The sequence below is a fragment of the Sinocyclocheilus grahami genome, unplaced genomic scaffold (genome assembly GCF_001515645.1).
Source record: "Sinocyclocheilus grahami isolate Dianchi unplaced genomic scaffold, SAMN03320097.WGS_v1.1 scaffold554.1, whole genome shotgun sequence".
NCBI lineage: Eukaryota > Metazoa > Chordata > Actinopteri > Cypriniformes > Cyprinidae > Sinocyclocheilus > Sinocyclocheilus grahami.
In genome coordinates, this window is record NW_015505733.1 from 237,410 (window position 1) to 256,128 (window position 18,719).

The following is an 18,719-nucleotide window of genomic DNA, read 5'->3' on the forward strand; positions in this document are numbered from 1 at the left end:
TTGGGGGTGGGCAGGGGGCATTTATTCCTCCCAAAAACAGGATACCTCAGTATGAACAAGAGCAATTAATTATTTTCTGCCAGCTGATGGCTGTTCTTTCTTCCACAAGCGCTCATTGCCTGATCGAAACTGGAGCTTAACAGGTTGTATCTGCATTCTGCTGTAGAGCCATTCAACTGTTCAAATGTTGAAGTCTTAACCGCTCCACTTTGAAATATTTAATATGATCTAACCAATGTTAGTAGCCACCATTTGTTTATAATATTAAGTTGTTGATTGAATAGTTTATCATTTAGCTTCACACCTAACTGTTGTATAACCTGAGACCTTTCCATTATTAAGAAGAAATATTGTGTGACTTTATATGCTGGACATTTTGTTCTTTGTAAGACAAAAAGCAAATATGGACAAAGTTTCAGGTTCAATAAATCTCACTTTCACCTATTTGGAATGTTGCACTCAAGAGTTTCTTTGCAGTGTTTTTTTAGAAAACAAACTTAACACTAATTTGTGTGTAGGTGTCTTTTTGCTTGGCTGATGTATGCGTCTCATCCCATCACTTACAAAAATGAAAATGAGTAAAACATTGCATTTCAATCTGCTTTTACATCACCTTATTGTTTCCACTAGCCTCTAAAATATCCACACATGCATGTGCACATACTTCAGTGGTTTTATTTGGTTTGTTCTGCATTGCTGATTTCAGGACACAAAGACAAGATTTCACCTTGATTAACTGCAAATATATATATATATATATATAAGATCACTTGCTCCTGCAGTCTTGGACAGCCATGATGTGACGAGCTCAAAACCTCAGCAGATGTTCATTCATCTAAACCTTGTGCTTTTCATATTGATGTGCATAGCTTCAATAATCCTCAAGATTGTGAACACAGAAGCTAGCACTAACCCATAATGAATTAATAATATATATGAATGACACTCTTTGACACTGGTCTTGGATGTAATTATAAACTAACTTAAAAGATGTAATACAAACCTCACTATTTTAAATAAAGCTAATGATTCTTCTGAAATGTAATTACAGTGAAACGTACTTGTGAGGGCCTCTCTTATATAATGAAATATAATTATGTTAGGAAATTTTACATGTCCTCTCTAGTGTATGAGTGTGTGTGTGTATGGTGATTTTTTTTATGCCTTCATTAAGGCAATTCAAAGGTGTGCTGAACATGAGCAGATATGAATTTCTGCATTTTGATGTAATTGATCTGTAGAATTACATTCAAAATCAGAAAATAAGATAAAAAAAATTTCCCTAAACTAATAAATATTAAAAGATAAGGTCATGTTTTTAAAAATGTTCAAAAGAAGTCTTTTACGGTTAGTACAGTAAAACAGTAATATCGTTTATTATTGCGTTTCTATTCAAATTTGTTTTGAAATCTAATTTATTCTTGTGACGGCAAAGCTGAATTTTCAGTAGCAATACAGACTTCAATGTCACATTATCCTTGAAAAATTATTCTAATATGTTGATGTTGGGGGGATTTAGCCAAAACTTTTGGACGGTAGCCTATTTTTGCTAGGGCATTTTCTGACAGGAAGCAGATTCATATCGTGACTAAAGATGTCTGAAGTAGAAAGCTGTGCAGAGTTGTATTTGTTGTCCACTGGCGCCTCCTGTAGTCTAAATGTTACACAAACACCCTCTTCCATTTCCAGTCAGCCTTGCCTTGTCTTTTACCTTTAGTAATAGCAAAATAGACTTGACATTTGCTAATGATGAATGTCCTTTCAAGGGCTGTTAACCTTTTCTGGAACGGTGTAATTTCCACCGCGTATTGTCCACTGAAACGCAAAGGTAGTGTCTAATAACATTACAGCGCTAGAGGGCGCCATTTCTTCAGTGATATCAAAACGTTTTTGGTGTAGAATATGTTTAGAAAGATGAATTAACAAAACTTTTTGTAACACAAATGACTTAATTTTTTTAAGAACATGATAACATAACTATTATAAAATGTATAGTTCCTGTCCTCAATGCTGAATGTTAAGCATAACACCCTTTAGCTGTGAACATGTTTACAATAGGCTATTTTGTACCTTATTGCTTAAATATATCACAAAGAGTTTGTGACACCAAATGTAATATGTACATTTTGAAATGATGATTTTTCAAAGCCAGCCCAGTAAGAAAACAAACCAAGACTGTAGCTGATAATGAAAGCAGGCAACGAATATAGACTATGGACAGACAAGTCTATGTAGACAAAAATAGACTTTCATTTCCTTCCTCCATTTTTTCCCCCTCGTCTCTTTCTTTGATGAATGATCCAAATTTAATCAAAATGATCCACAACTGTGATGAAACCGGAAGCTGAAAACATCCTAAACCTGATGAAGAGTGTTTTCCCTTGTGTTTTACTGCTGTCCTCCCAAGGCTTATGAAAGATGGTAAAGATAGGAGTGACGGAAGAGGAAAACATGAGGCCAGCCCTGGGTTTCTGTTAGTGCCTGCTCCGATGCTATCAGAATGTCAGAACAGTGGGAAGAGTTTGCTGTTGACTTTGGTCTCATTTAAAGATGGGGATGCTCACTTTCCTGGCTGTGTGAATGATTCTAGGTAAGACAGAATAGATGGAAGAGATCCTGTCTAATTTCTCAGTGATGGCCATCCATTTTGTTGTTGTTGTTGTTGTTTGTTTTTCATGTCACTTAAATATTCACATGACATCTGGATGTAGCATTTTTTTTCAGCCACTGAAAACATGCTCTTTTCACAGTCAGCCATTATTAATTCTGTAAGCAACAGCGTCCAGTAACTTCAGGATACCAAGATAAAGTAGTAGTATTCAGCTGGTCATGTGACTTAAACATGGCAGTCCCCATAAATGTTTGCTGTTGACTTTGGTCTCATTTAAAGATGGGGATGCTCACTTTCCTGGCTGTGTGAATGATTCTAGGTAAGACAGAATAGATGGAAGAGATCCTGTCTAATTTCTCAGTGATGGCCATCCATTTTGTTGTTGTTGTTGTTTGTTTTTCATGTCACTTAAATATTCACATGACATCTGGATGTAGCATTTTTTTTCAGCCACTGAAAACATGCTCTTTTCACAGTCAGCCATTATTAATTCTGTAAGCAACAGCGTCCAGTAACTTCAGGATACCAAGATAAAGTAGTAGTATTCAGCTGGTCATGTGACTTAAACATGGCAGTCCCCATAAAGAGACCTGCTGTAAAATAGAACAACTTTAAAATAGGTGGGGTCTTTATCTTTGCGTGTGTATACACAAACTTATTATATATAGGCGAGGCCTACATAAAAATAGGCCTACTACTCATATTTATATATTCTACTCACTATATGTAAAATACTACTAATTAATGTATAAAACCTTTTTAATGAGGAAAAATACTGAGTGCACCTTTTTGGTAACCATAACAAACCTCAAACACATGAAAGTTTATGGCATTTGCAGCTCGAACAAAGCACATGTTCTGTGAAACACACCATTAAACGTATCATGCAATTAAAGAAAAACTGCGATTGCAACTGGGGAAAAATGCTTAATAGGTAGTCTATTAAAATATTGCATTTGTTATAATTTATTACAGTTTGTAATTGTTTCCAGCCAAAATATTTATTTCGCCACTGAAAGTAATTAAATGATAATGTATTAGAACATTTCCTGTCTTATCACCGGGGTAACCGCCATATAATAGAGTAAAATACTGATCTCAAAGCAAGGATGCATTCAAACAATAAAAACACCACCTTGAATCCCCCTCCTTCTTGAATATACCAGGCTTGAGAAAGCCTCTCTTTCATTTATTTCCCCTCCATATTTAAAAAGCAAGATATGATCGCTCCTGCTGCCTTTCATGGACGAATATCCTGCTTGTTATTCAAAGCGCGACGAGAAAGAGAAACCTTAACGCCAAGGGTTTTACTCCGCTGAGAGCTAGTGAGGGACACTTTATATTTTCCATGTATAATCCCTGACTGAGGCCATGTCCACACGTACATGGGTATTTTTACAAACTGAGTTTTTCCTTCCCTTTAAAAAAAAAATCTCTGTTCACTTCAAAATGCAAACGCATGCTATGAAGCACTGTCAAGAGCATGCCCAAACCAACAGGTGGCGATATAATCTCAACCGTAAAGCCATGTTGGCCAATCAGAAGCCTGAAAACGTCTCCAGTAGGCGGAGATAACAGAACAGGCGCCGACGTCACAAGCCAAAAATGCCGGTTTCGCTGTCTACACGACAACACTGCAACCGGAGTTTTTAAAAATCTTCACCCTGGCAAGCGTTTTCGAAAATGTTCGGTTTCAGTGAACTGGTGCTGTGTTTGCGTGTGGACGAAGGGCCTAACTGTGTAGAAAAAGCTGTGGTTTTAAAAATACCCGCTTTCGTGTGGACAGAGCCTGAGGTTCAGGCACACATCGCCATGATTTCCTCGGATGCATTTCGGAAAAACGTCTGAATGCGTGTTTGTAGTGCGCCTTCGGTAATAGGCTAGACTATGAATTTACGGGGTCGCCGGCGGCTACCTCGCGGTAATCACATGTGACGTCCAATCATACGCGCAGGCTTCTGTGACCAGGCTCGTTATGCTTTGTGCCAACGATTGGGCCTCTTCTATCCTTTTTTTCACTGTCATGTTCTCTTATCTATAGGCCTATCACTTCCTTCATCTTTCATTTTATGTGTCATTCTCTTTTGCCATTTCCTCTTCTACTGATCCTTTATCTGTTTCTTTCTTTTTTATGCCAGGGATGAAAAAAGTTGGTTTTGATTAGTTGGCTATACTAGAAAGTCTAGGAGGTTCTTTGCTCACATGCTTGTTGGAAGTTCCTGTCATATTTAGGAATGTGTGAAGTTTTTTGACAATAAGAAACTAGCCATCTTGTCTATGATGTATATATTATCCAACACATGAACTTTTCTCTGTGTAGCCTAAAACATTGTATTACAGACATTTACAGATACACATAATTGTAGGCTGTGTGACTGAAACGGCAACAACTAACAAGGTAGGTTAACTATATTTAGAATAATTAATATTTAGCAACCAACTGGCTTACTGTAACCGTCTTCTTTTCTACCACATTGAATGGTAATCATACAAGATTATCAAAATAATCTCAGATGTTCCCAGTCGTAATTACGATTTTTAGGGCACTCTATATGTTGTGTATGTGTATCTTGCTAAAAAAAACGTATAGTATAGTTAACATAAATACATTTTGATTGGGGGGGCATATATTGTTCTGAGTATGTTATCACTTAAAGCAATTAACTTGTTGATGTTAAAAGCTTTTAGAGGATCCATAGTACAAACAGTGACATTTCCCAGTGTCACCTGCAGCTGCTGTCGTGTTCGGGTCACGGTGATTCCTTTCTCCAAGCTCAAATAAGAGGATCCGCCAGACAACAAGAGAAATGGTAAAGGCTTGTGGCTTGTCTTCTAAATGTATTCTATTTTTCATCTTTTCTTTGGGGGGTTGTTGGTAGGTGGAGGAGGATGTTGCAGCAAACGCAGGCCTTTTCCGGAGATGAAAAAAGGTCCGGTAGTTTGAGAAGCAGCATCTGTCCCTTTTCTTCTCCTCTCTCCCCTTTAATTACACAACACAATAGCCACGAGATGTGCCCATAATCTGCAAGCATAATCAGCCTCTCTTTTCTCTCTTCCGAGCCCCTATTCCGTACGCTAATTCAATATAAATGTAAATTAACATGCAAAAAGAATAAAGAAATCTCAATCTATTTACATGACTAATCACAATAAATGCGTTCCACATGAAATATGAATGAATGCATCACAATTATGGGGAAAAGGGGGTGGTGGGTGTCAGGCAAGGAGTGCTTTAGGAGCTATTGAAACTTTTTTTCTTTTACAGTTTTCTCATACACATTTGTGTGTTTGTGGGGTGATGCACAAGTGTCTGTAAATGGCAGGTTAAATGTGTTATAAATAAATGTTTAAAACTGTTAGTATCATTGGGGACAACACTTACAATAGTGAATATAATATCTGGTGAATATAATATCTGGTGAATATAACCCAAAGTAACTGAGAGGTCACAATGGTAGCTTTACCCGTTCTGATTCTTAATACTGAATGAAAATGTCACCTTGCTAAATGGCAATGTTCATTAAGTTGGAACAAAAAGCAGATAAAATACTGTCAGAACTTAATTCCTGGTTGAACTGATATCTGAGCTGCAACACCAACAGTTAATCACTGGATTTGCAGAAGTATTTGAGGTTCATTGATTCAAGTCTTTAAAGGAGATCAGAGTTTGAAAGTAAACAGTTAATTGAAAGTAAACCTGATATATACATAGAAATCTCTGATTCTGCTTTATTTTTTATCTATGAAATAATCAGTACCTATTAGTTTTTAGAATTTAAATTTTTATCACAATTTTATTACAACAATACATTTTCAGCTTATTTACATGTGTGTTTTTGTAAATAATAATAGCGCTGTTATTATTGTATCATCTATGTCAGTTCTAACTGCTTGTAAGTGGTAGATAAAAGCAAAACAAATGGTGAATGATCACTTCATTTATCAGCCAGACTGTCTGTCTACCCGATGAATCCTGACCAGAATAAACTTCAAATGTGACCAGACTTCAGGGCCATGCACAGAGGGGTGGCCCGGTGGCTAGAGCCACTTCCCCTCTGCCCTTTATTGGCTGAAGTGCCCCTCTTGAACCCCCCAGCACACCCACCCCCCACTGAACGTGATTGGCCCCCCCGGTGCCCTCCCAACACCATTGGGCTGGAGTACTGTTGATCTGACAATGCCTAATGCCATTGGATCAGAGCGTTGTCAATCACTGCCTGATTCGCTGCCCATTGCTGCCTGTAAATTTGATAATGCTCAACAGCTCTGGATCAGAGCACTATCATTGCTTTGGCAGTGTAAAGCCTTTTGCCATGCTAAAAAAAGCTACTGGAATCTGAATCTGTCAATCTCTGACAGCGATGTGGAGTTTTTCAAACGACTCGACCTCAGACCACATCTCTGCTCAAATGGTACGTAAACACTCAGTAATATATTTTGGAGTATCACCCTGAGTCAATATTTATTCTGATTACTTTCGTGTGACTGATCAAGCTATTATATGTAGCTAGTATGAGTAACAAAATGCATGTTCAGATTTGACCGTAATAATAATGCAAAAACTGACACTTCAAATCAACATTTAAATGTCAACTTTTACAAAAAGCAGTCTTTAATAGTCTAAATACTATATATATCCAAAAAAACAAATACAAGTAAGTAATTAACTTTGAAAACATATATATATATATATATATACACACACACACACATACATACATACATGCATATACGGCTGAGCAATAACTGCCCCACCCCCAGTGATTTCGGCCACTGCCCCTCAAAATTTCTGTGCACACTGCACAGCCCTGCCAGACTTTATAATGATAGTCAAAAGTTCTCCTTCTGCGAGACTAAATGAGAACAAACTGAAAAGGAGGATTTTGTGAAAAGTAATAATAATAATAGAAACACAATGCACAGGAGTATTATCAGGGAAATGATGAACACATTTTGGTAACTTTGAACAGAAATGGAAAACTACTGTCCAAATCTTTGTAAAATCAAAAGGAATTAATTCAGGGTAAATCCAATATGAAACAAACTTAATACTGTATTATACCAAACAACCGGAAACAACTTTTGAAAAAAATTGTTCAATAACGTAATTTGGGGAATTAAGCATTGAAGTGGCAAGGCAAGGAGGTCAGCTGAAATGACAGACTTTTAGTTTAAATCTCATAACTTTTGACTAGAAGCAGAAGCTGTTCAAGCAGAATACATAAATGCAATCAATTCAGTATCCTGAATGGAGGTAGTCTGACATTAAACAAGCTTTCAGGAGGAAGGAACTTAGAAAGGAACGTTAAAGCACTATTATATAGATTATACTGATTGTGTCTTTCTAAAACAAGCAATATTCCTGATGTGTATGCTTTTGGGACATTTCAGGAATTAAATAATAACCAACCTGATCATGTTTGTTTTATGGTTCTAGGTGAGCACTGACAAATATTTGACATGAATGAAACATTTAAACTCAATTTATTTATTATAGACTGCTAATGTTCCATATCATTTGTCTGTTTTATGTGGTACAATAAGTTGCAGTGATTAAATTAACATAATTCATGAAGGTTGACTAAATGATTGATTGTGCATTGAATATGATCATCACAGATTATTAAAATGGAGTAGACTTTGCAGAGTTTGTGTGTTGGTACACTGATGTCATACAAAAATTATGTTTTTCTATTTGTGTTTACTCTTTCTCAAAAGCAATGCAGAAAAATATGAGAAAGAATTAATGCCCTGAAGCAAACTGGATGATGTCAGATTTGAAATAAATAAATAATTGCCCAAAGATCATGGTAGAGCCTGTGCTTACATAAACACTGCGTTCCAGCAAACACAACATCAAGCTTCCTTCTGTTTGGGTTTGTTTGTACTACTAATTGTGTAACTCTGAATTGTGTTTTTCGGTTTTGTGTTTAAATATTTTCTGTGCGTGCTGAGATGAGGAAACGTCTCCCTGCTTATAACGTGCCTTTAAAAAAGCAGCACAGCCAAATATCTTCTGCTGTAATGACTTGTAATAAGAAGTGTTTAGAAACCTGTTGTCCAACAAACGAGAACATTATAACATGTTTTTACTTCACAACATCAGTCGAATGTTTGAAATAACTCCCTTTTGTTATGATGTGGCTTCTTATCACAGAATGAGGTAGAAAATATATTCTATAGCTACTATAAAAAAGGCTGTTGATTAGCAATGGATAGTAAATATACTTATATTTTATGAATATTATGAAAACACCCGAGATGGCTTGAAGAACAAAGATAAACTATATCACAGTTGAGTGTTTATTGTCTTCATGTTTCATCATTCAAAATGTTTCTATCTTTTTATTCAGTTACAGAGATAGCTGGATGCCTTTGTCCATATTAGGGATTTCCTGTAAAGTCATCAGTTCTATTACAACTGTGATGGATACTGTATGTGGAATTTCTGTGCGCCTCCTGCTTCCATGTGTTACTGTCTGAATAATGGCCAATTCATCCTATTTTGGGTAAAAATGGGAAAAATAATACTTCTCTCAAAATAAATTCGAAAGTAAACCTATGATAATCCATGTTTTTCTCCAGTGTATAGAAGTGTACAGGAGGTTTTTGTTGTTGTTGATAATTTGTTTGAAAAGAAATCGCAAATTAAATTGAAAAAAAAATAAAAAATGAGAAACCATCTGACAGAACCAAACTGAATGGAAAACCATGGTTAAAAAAACGAAATATGTATAAAACAAGGAGAGTGCAAAGAGACTGAGGCCATGTCCACACGTACATGGGTATTTTTATAAACAGAGTTTTTCCTTCTGTTTTTAAAAAAATCTCCGTCCACATGAAAATGCAAACGCATGCTATGAAGCACTGGCAAGAGCATGCCAAACCAACAGGTGGCGATATAATCTCAACCGTAAAGCCATGTTTGCCAATCAGAAGCCTGAAAAAGTTTCCAGTAGGCGGAGATAACAGCGCAGGCTCCGACGTCACAAGCCAAAAACTAAAAAACAAAACAAAAAGGGCACTTCAGAGTGAAAACAATAAGGGCCGCCATATTGAAGGGTCGTTTCAAACCGAAGTTCTCAAAACTGGCCACTTCAAAGGGCCCTGATGGACACTTCGGGCTCCCATGATCCTTTGTGCAGATTCTTTGCATGATGACGGCACCTCCGTGTGGGTACGTGATGACGACGCAGAAGGGCACTTCAAGAAATAGTTGTTTGGTCCCCTACACCCTTCAACCCTTCAAAACTCTCACTCTGGAGAGTAAACCCTTTGAAGGGATTAGGGCATAGGGATGGGCCCTTCCGAATGGAACGCAGGTGATAACACTGCAACCGGAGTTTTTGAAAATCTTCACCCTGGCAAAGTGTTGCCAAGAGAAAAAGCTGCGGTTTTAAAAATAACCGCGCTCGTGTGGACAGGGACTGAGTGTCAGAGTAGTAACTTTAATTGTACATGAAGAGAAATGTTGTCTGTGACGAGTGGGGCGGGGGACTCGAGAACGGTGAGTGGTGCAGGTGTCGCTCATTATCATTTACTCATTATCATTTACCCACCCCAATCGTCACATTGTCATACTCCAAAAAATAAAAATACTCACCAGTATTCTAAAGATGAAAAGGTAAAAATAAATAAATACTCTAAAGACTGAATTATATTAGAGTGTGCATTCGAAGCACATGCACAAATCTGCAAAAGTGAAATTATAATAACATTTCATGCAAATTCATCTGATCTGTGTCTGGTCTTGCTCACAGGTATTTCTGATGACAATGCATTGGAGGAAAGCCGCAGACAGAATACCCTCACTGGCACTGGCCCACACAACAGTTACCTCCGAAATGTGGCCCAGAACCCTTCAGTGAAGGAGGAGGAGGAGGAGGACAGAGGCCTGCAGAATCTGGGACTTGCCAGAGGTTTGTGTCCCAGCTGGATGCTGTGCCTGTAGGATAAAGGCCAGGATCAGAGGAGCAGAGCCGTTTCATGCAGTGTTGATTCATAAAGATGTTCAGTTTTGTATTTTTCAAGGTTGCATGAGCGAGTCAGAAATGAAAAGATATGATTTGTCAGCGTGGTGGAGATGGCATCTACTTGATCATGAAATGTATTTCAGCAGGCAACTTTTATAGCTAAAACAACTTGCTTTTGACTGCTTCAAGCACTCAACAGTATCTGGAAATACCAAATGGGCTCCAACAAAGACATTCCAGTGGAGTTGATGATTTAAAGTGATCGAATTCTTCTCTTCTGTGAACCACAGTTAATGTCTATAACAATTAGAAGGATGTTTTCAAATATTAGTCAAGTTGTTTTGGTTATTTTCTGTTGTTTTATGGTATTAATGAAAGTCAAAACTCATCAGATTTTCTCATAGCAAATCACTTTCATTTTTTGTAGGGATTTATGACGCCAGGAGAAAGAAACTATTGTTGAAGGAATCAGACACCAAAAAGAAGCGGATGCCAAGAATGGCTCCTCGGATTGGGGTGTGGTTTTAACAATTTTTACAATATATATACATATATTTGTGTTGTCTATACTGTTCATTTTCTAGAAACTGAGGGGATATATAAAGACATGCCTATTAAATACTGTCAAACATGCTCAAATTATTATTTTTAAATAGCATACATAGAAAGCTTATTTCTCAATGTTCTGCTTTGACATGTTGCATTCATCTAGCGTTGTCAAAGTCAGTATGACCCAGTCGCAGTCACATCAGCTCATTGTAACTATTTTCTCCATTCTATTTTTTTTTCTTGGATAAAGTTCAAAACAAATTGCATTTAACCAACCATATGATTTAATCATCTGGTGATCCATCACCATGCATGTAATGCAAATGATCTTTCATTATCCCGATTTAATGTGTAAAAAGCAATCACACTCACTGTTGTACTTACTTTATTCATGGTTTTTAAGCATATTGTGGGACATTCCCCTGCATTGCTGTGGAATTGAAAACAGGCAATCCGAGAGAGAGAGAGCCTAAACACATCACTCATGGATAATTAAACCCAACTGAAATACATTTATTCATGTTTTAAAACACTAATAGATCTCTTCATTATTCTTTAAAATGATGTTCAGGTTACTAACATGTCTGTTTTCAACACTTTGATATATTTTTGATGAAGAAAATAATTCATTATAAACATAAAAGTGGGGCACTTTAAAGTTTGTGTGTTTGCCATACATTTGGCGCTTTATACATTTTGTATTAAATGATGGAGCACAAACTCAGGAATGACATGTAAAATACTTGAAAGCATAAATATGGAAGGGACAAATAAAAGATAGCTTGATGGGGGAATATAGAACAGGTCGGACTGCTGCACTGAGATAGGAAAGAGAGAAGGACAAGGGAGAAAAAGAGGGGGAAAAGACTTTTTAATTATTCATTCACCAATGTGAGAGAACACATTTTCACCAGTCTGCCTTTTGATCCAGTCTTAAGCACTGTATCAATATTTCAGAGAAAACTCCAGATGTGGTATGTCCTTTCAGAACTGGGAGCATGGCTTTAATTTTACCCCGTCTACTGCATGTATGTTTCGTTTTGTTTTTCGATATGAAACAGAGACTCAAATCTGTGGAAAGATTAAAAAGGGAAATAAAAATGAAGCCCCACAACGACACATTTTTAGTAATACACATTAAAAAGTTTCTACTCTGATGTGTTATAGCCAAATTTTGCTGATGCTTTATGTATTATTTGTTGATACAAAATTTAAGCTGTTAATTGGTAGTGGTGTGAACTGAGGCAGTTTTAGTCAAGTACTGTTATTTTCAAAGCCATGAACGGCTGTTCATGCTCTACAGCAACAACTAATAAATTGTGTTTTGGGGGAAAAACACTCAACACAAAACATTTTAACCATACTAGACAATGGCTTGTTGTTTACTTACAGTTGTGAAGGTTTTTCTTTGTAATATTGGCCAAAAAAAGCTTATTTCTGAAGCGTGTATGTATAGTTATTTCTTCCTTTTTTTTTTAAAACACACCAATAAAGCCTGAAAGTCGCACATTCTGGTATGTTCTGTGAATGTATTATCAATAATTTGTAAAAAAACAAACAACAAAAAAACATTTTTTTGTGTATTACATATAATTGCCAATGTACCAATGCTGCTTGTGGAGTACAGTGTTATTCATGGCAAGGTATGTGCGCATGACCTGTAGAGTAATTTGGGTCTTGTTTGGTTGACTGAAGTCTCTCAGGGCTTAATTAGATACAGCACAGCGGCAGTCATATCGGTGGCTCACCTTCTCTCCATTGCTTTCAATTTGCAACCTGTCTTAACTCAGATTAACATACTGTAGATCCTGATGGGAAGGAACGCTTCAAAATCAGGAGGTTCTTGCTGATTGAGAAAAGAAAATGTCAGTGCTGTCCTCCCAAAATTAAATGCACTGTTTATAAATGTGGCATGTATGGATCTTTGAAGAAGGTGTTGCCATATTTTACAGTAATACTCCAAATTCTTGCTATCTTGATGCATACACTTGGTTCAGTTATTATTAGCATGATCTCTGATTTTTAATTTCTAAGATTTGTCAAACCAACAGTGGCAAATCAAAATCATTCCTCAGAGGTGAAACTATCAAATATAACATTGCAAAGAGTTTATCCAAAGAGCTCAGAAACACTTATACAGCTACAACTGACCTTAATAGTTTCATACTGCTTTCATATAATCACAATTAGCATATCTGTAGTAAATGGAGGTCTGTGAAGTAACATTAGGTGGAGATGTTTGTCAGTACAGCAAAGAAGGAAACACTAAAGTGGTGTTATCTATCAGGGAAGTCGTGGCCTAATGGTTAGAGAGTCGGACTCATAACCCAAAAGGTTGTGGGTTCGAGTCTTGTACCAGCAGGGATTGTAGGTGGGGGGAGTGTATGTACAGTGCTCTCTTCCACCTTCAATACCACGACTGAGGTGCCCTTGAGCAAGGCACCGAACCCCCAACTGCTCCCCGGGCGCCGCAGCATAAATGGCTGCCCACTGTGTGTGTGTTCACTGCTGTGTGTGTGCACTTTGGATGGGTTAAATGCAGAGCACTAATTCCTAGTATGGGTCACCATACTTGGCCACATGTCACGTCACTCACGTCACTCACTCATCTTTTAGAATGATCTGTAATCCTGTATTAATTTGACCTAAAATATTATCCAGACTTCTGGATTTAAAGGTCCCATATTTTACACCTTTCTGGAGTTTTCTTTTAGGTTTTGATGTCCTTAAGAATATATATTTGCGGTATAAGTACCAAAAACCATCTCAATATTTTTTTAAACCTCCTTTCTCAGGAGCTCTTCTGAGAACAGGTTGATTTTGGTCTGTCTAATTAATATTCATGAGCCTCTCTTCTGATTGGCCTGTTGTTTTCTGAGTGACGCACGGCCAGGCCAACCACAGGTAACTAGGGTCAGCGATGTCACAGCGCTAACTGGAGGCAGCAAAACAAAGGGAAAACTGGAGGTGGCCCATTCAAACCAGCGCAGATTCGGCTACATAAGGAGCTTAAAACATCATCTTGTTGTGATGTTGGGTGACAGAATCGACGTAATAGCCTCAAATTAGAAATTTGATCGCATATCTGCTGCCACTGCCAGACAAAAAACCGACGACAGCTGTGGTTAAACGCGATAAAACGAGCAGACTGGACAGAAATGATCGTCAAAAATGCTCGCATTTGTAGCGCACACTTCTTATCAGAAAAGGTTAAATAAAGTATTGTCTTTTGTTGTTATGGGCGCGTCTACAGATTTCTTGCCATATGTCTATGTTTCTTGCATCTCACGACTATGTCGTGTATGAAATAATGTCTGTGTGCATGTGTGTAAAACAACAAACTGACGATTTATATATAATCATTTGTAATTGTATATACATTGTTGTGATTAATTGTGGCTGGAACAATAATGTAGCTGTAAAAACCATTCCCCACTGAAAGTGAAATGTATATACATCTTCATCATGATTAGATAGACATGGTGAGTTTGTCTTTACTATACACGTTAGATGTGATCCACCTCATAGTAACAATCCTGCCAGATCGTCCATCCTTTGAGTGAGAGAGTAAAGTTACAGGTCAGCCGATCTGGTTTCGTGGTTAAAGTGAACCTTTTCGACATGTGTCCGTGTTGTTGTTGTTGCTCAGCAATGGCATGGACGCAATGTTGTCTGGGGGTTTGGCAAAAGGAGAGTGGGACGGTGGGCGGTGCTCGGGGTGGTGACTGAAGGCGGTGACTGTGTAGTTCTGACCTCAACTTTTTACGGAAGTCACAACGGTTAGTGAAAAATCACAGCTACTTTAAGCAGGCTGTGTGAATTTTACTGTGGACTGACTGTTTTGAAACTTGTATCGTAGTTACATAGCACCTACCTCAGTAATCATGAAAAAAGCCAGGAAATTTCAGTTTAGACAATATGGGACCTTTAAGATGGATTTAGGCAATAAAAAGAATAAGAGGGCTGCAATAATGTTAGGACTTGACTTGAGATAGATCTATCTAAAGTTTTAAACAAAGCATTGCCAAGCCCACATTCAAATTTTGTCTTGACAAACTTGTTTTTCTAGTTAAAATGTATTCGAATCAAATCATTTTAAATTCAAATTGCAACTTTGCATCCTGCTTGCTTCCTCAAATCAGATTCAATTCAGAATCAGGAACTGGAACTGTAAGCTTGTTCACCTAGCATCATTTTGCTAATATTTATTCAAGTGTTACTTGTAGTATTCGGTGTTCAGTATTTTACAACAATTGGTGAAATAGTACTGACATGATTCCTTTATTTGTTTAAGGTTAGGGTTATAGGGCTAGGGTTAATGATTTACCTAATTTTTCATGTAGTGTTTATTTTGTGAATTCATGATCACTGACAATACTTAATGTGAGACACTCCTGTGGTTTCCCGAGATCTCTCAAATAATTGTTTCATGTTTTATAGCTGAACAGGTGAACAGCTTCTGTGAGGAAGAATATTAACCAACAGTTTCATTAAACACTGCCTCACATGACTTACTGCTTTATCACGACTCTCTTACCACAGCATGACTGTGGTTGGTCAGTTGCAGCAATTAAGACCATATAGTACTGCAGGTAATTAAAATGTGAATAAAAGTTTTCACAAATGTTTTCTGTACACTATAGAGAAATATTCTGCTCCACTTAAAGTATACCCACAGGCATTTGGCACAATGTGAAAAATGATTTAGAATTATGTCCTGTTTTATACTGTGTGATGACTAAGACCGTCTTGGTCAGCGGATAGCAATCACTGCCGTAGGCTTGCAATGTTAAAAACAAACAAACATTGTCTTTGTGAGATGGAGAATGAAGGAAAGACAGATTTCAGAGAGTTGTCTGCCCCCTCACCACCCACACATCGACCCATCTCAGGTAAACAATGCTCTAACACACAGCTCCCCTGTGAGATCTTTCCCTCTTACTCCGCTTTCCCTCCATCTCCTCCTGTCCTCCTGAGGCTTTTCTCTTTTTTTCCCTTATGCCTCTTTTCTCCCCACCTTTCTTTGGTCTCTGCCTGAGGACAATATGCTTCTACATTAGCCCCAATTGGTTTCAATCAGCTTCAGAGATCTCTTTAGCATAGAGACTTCACATGATGATTTCCATGTGAAACTGCTTTTATTACCTTCTCTATCTGTCTCTGATTAGCTCAGTCATACTGTAACAGGTCTGGCCTACAGTGGTCTGTACTACCAGGGTCTGGATACTTCATTGTACCTGCCACAAATATCCATTCTTATAGATTCACTGGATGCACACATTTTGCTTTTACCTAAGACTAAAGGGATAGTTCAGACAAAAATAAAAATTCTGTCATCATTTACTCACCCTCAAGTTGTTCCAAACCTGTATGAGATTTTGTTTCTGCTGTTGAACACAAAAGAAGATATTTTGAAGAATGTTGGTAACCAAAGAGTTGCTGGTAGCCACTGACATCCATTTTTTCCATACAATGGCAGTCAATGGAGGCCGGCCTGTTTTCTTTTGTGTTCAACAGCAGAAAGAAACTCATACAGATTTGGAACAACTTGAGGGTGAACAATGTTAGAATTTTTATTTTTGGGTGAACTTGGGTGGTTTGTATCGTCATTTCCCCTATTACCAGTATTAAGATTGTACCCAAAATACCACATTATAATGTTCAACGTCATTAAGCCAACTCATGAAATAAAGGCCCTAAAAAAATCTGTGCTTGCGCCTTCAATTATGCTTTTATTTACTGACCCTTAATAGCAAGCAATGCATTAATTTGCTTTTGCATGTCCAGTAGTTATCACACTTGTGCAAAAGAAAACGTTGACACAGCATCTCAAGTGGCATTAGTTCAATATGAGCAGACATGATTTATGAATGGGCTTAGCACAGTAATTAGCTTGCTGTTTTATGTATCCACAGCTAAATTCACAATGTGAAGTAACAGCTAGAGTGCCACACTGCTTTGGGAAGTCTGATCTGTGACTCAACTCAGAGCTCTCAAACTCATTTCTCAATAATATACTGTATGCTTCAGGGAGAATGAAATATTTAAAGATAAAACGTTATCTAAAAAGATAAAAATAACTTTAAACATTTAACTCATTGTGCAGGATTGTGGAGCTCTGTTGTGTGTTACAGCATTAGAAGGAGTGGTTATAAAGATCTGTCTGATGACCTGACTGCAGTTCTTCCCTTCATTGAATACAAATTAAATGATTGGTTCTAAAACATACAGTATGTCATAGATTTCCTTAAAATTGGTTTAGACAAACAAAAGTTTGTCACCAGAACGCCAGCTCTGATGTCTGCTATTTTACTTTTTTCAAATAGAGCACTGATAAAAGAATCAGATGTACATGCAAGGGCAAACTGCAAACTTTTTTTTGTTGCCATATTTCTACTAAGAGCAGATAACAACTAATTGTATTATAATTGTATTATATATATATATATTATAGTAAACATAACAGTTCAGTAAGTTATATTAAAACAATGAGTTCCAGAAGCTTTAAATACCTTTAGCATAAAGGTGGACTGCATAAATTTAGCTTTGTCCTCTTGTGTCACACTTCCTCAAGACTGTAGTGGCCACTAAGAGTAAATGCAGATGCGCTCTTGCATTGAGTCAATTATCGGCCGTGTATGTACAGAACACGAGTCACTCATGATGACTGTTGGATGACATGATAACAATGGCAATGTTTTGACTTCTCACAGCCTACAAACTGTGCTGTCACTACCTGACTTTTTGGGAGTAAACTAATGGCGCTTTTCCAATGCATGGTACGGCACGGTACGGTTCACTTTTTGGGGGTTTTCCACTTGGGTATAGTACCTGGTACTTTTTTTAGTACCACCTCGGTTGGGGTTCCAAGTGAACCGTACCGTTACCAAAACGTGACGTGTAAACTCTGCTGATCACTGATTGGCCGGAGATAATCGTCACTACCTTGCGACACAAACACAAAAGAACCGCTAGATTTAAATCAGCACAGCCAGCGAAGGATCAAACGCAACTGTTTTGAATGAGCGCACCTTTTTTTAACAACCAAAAAGTTTTGTTGTCTGTTGCAGAAGAACAGTCGTTCCTCTCGTTGATAGCAGAGGAGCGGATCCAGCGAGAGCTTGATGGGGCGACGCGGAATGAAAACGTTTTTTTTAGGAGTGTGGTAGTAGAGGCGGCGCAACTATAACGACATGTGAATAATCCCGCCCACTCTAAAGTGGTACTGATGTAGCGACTCAGCTCATGGGAAATATGAATAATTAACCATAACTAGTTATAATTAATTATGAATATTTTAGATCCGCTGTAGATATTTAGCTGACCTCTCAGGGTCAACTGTCTTGTCAATTCTAAGAACGTTAATTTCCTGGTTAAAGGAAATAACTTTCTTACTGTACAATTCTACAAAAGCTTGTAGCATAAATCTGCATGATTAAGTGACTCCAGTTATGAGCAAACAATGAACCACGTCAAGTGTGATACAAGTAAGGTTTTATTAACTACATAAACACTTAAACTAGTCTAACATACTACATAAACACATAAACTGGTCTAACACACACATACACACACACACACACACA

At 37.4% G+C, this 18,719-nt stretch overlaps 1 protein-coding gene across 2 annotated transcripts in view; it reads left to right on the forward strand.

Moving 5' to 3' along the window:
* Window positions 1-18,719, forward strand: part of LOC107556066 (dnaJ homolog subfamily B member 6-like) — a 36,821-nt gene that overhangs the window by 12,446 nt on the left and 5,656 nt on the right. Inside the window, exons 8-9 of one of the 2 annotated variants that reach the window (XM_016239057.1) lie at window positions 10,372-10,530; window positions 11,012-11,120. In XM_016239057.1, the coding sequence (XP_016094543.1) occupies window positions 10,372-10,530; window positions 11,012-11,112 (260 nt within the window). In that variant the 3' untranslated portion in view covers window positions 11,113-11,120. Of the gene's footprint in view, window positions 1-10,371; window positions 10,531-11,011; window positions 12,631-18,719 lie in introns of those variants that run through there. The other variant, XM_016239056.1, reaches the window with a different exon arrangement.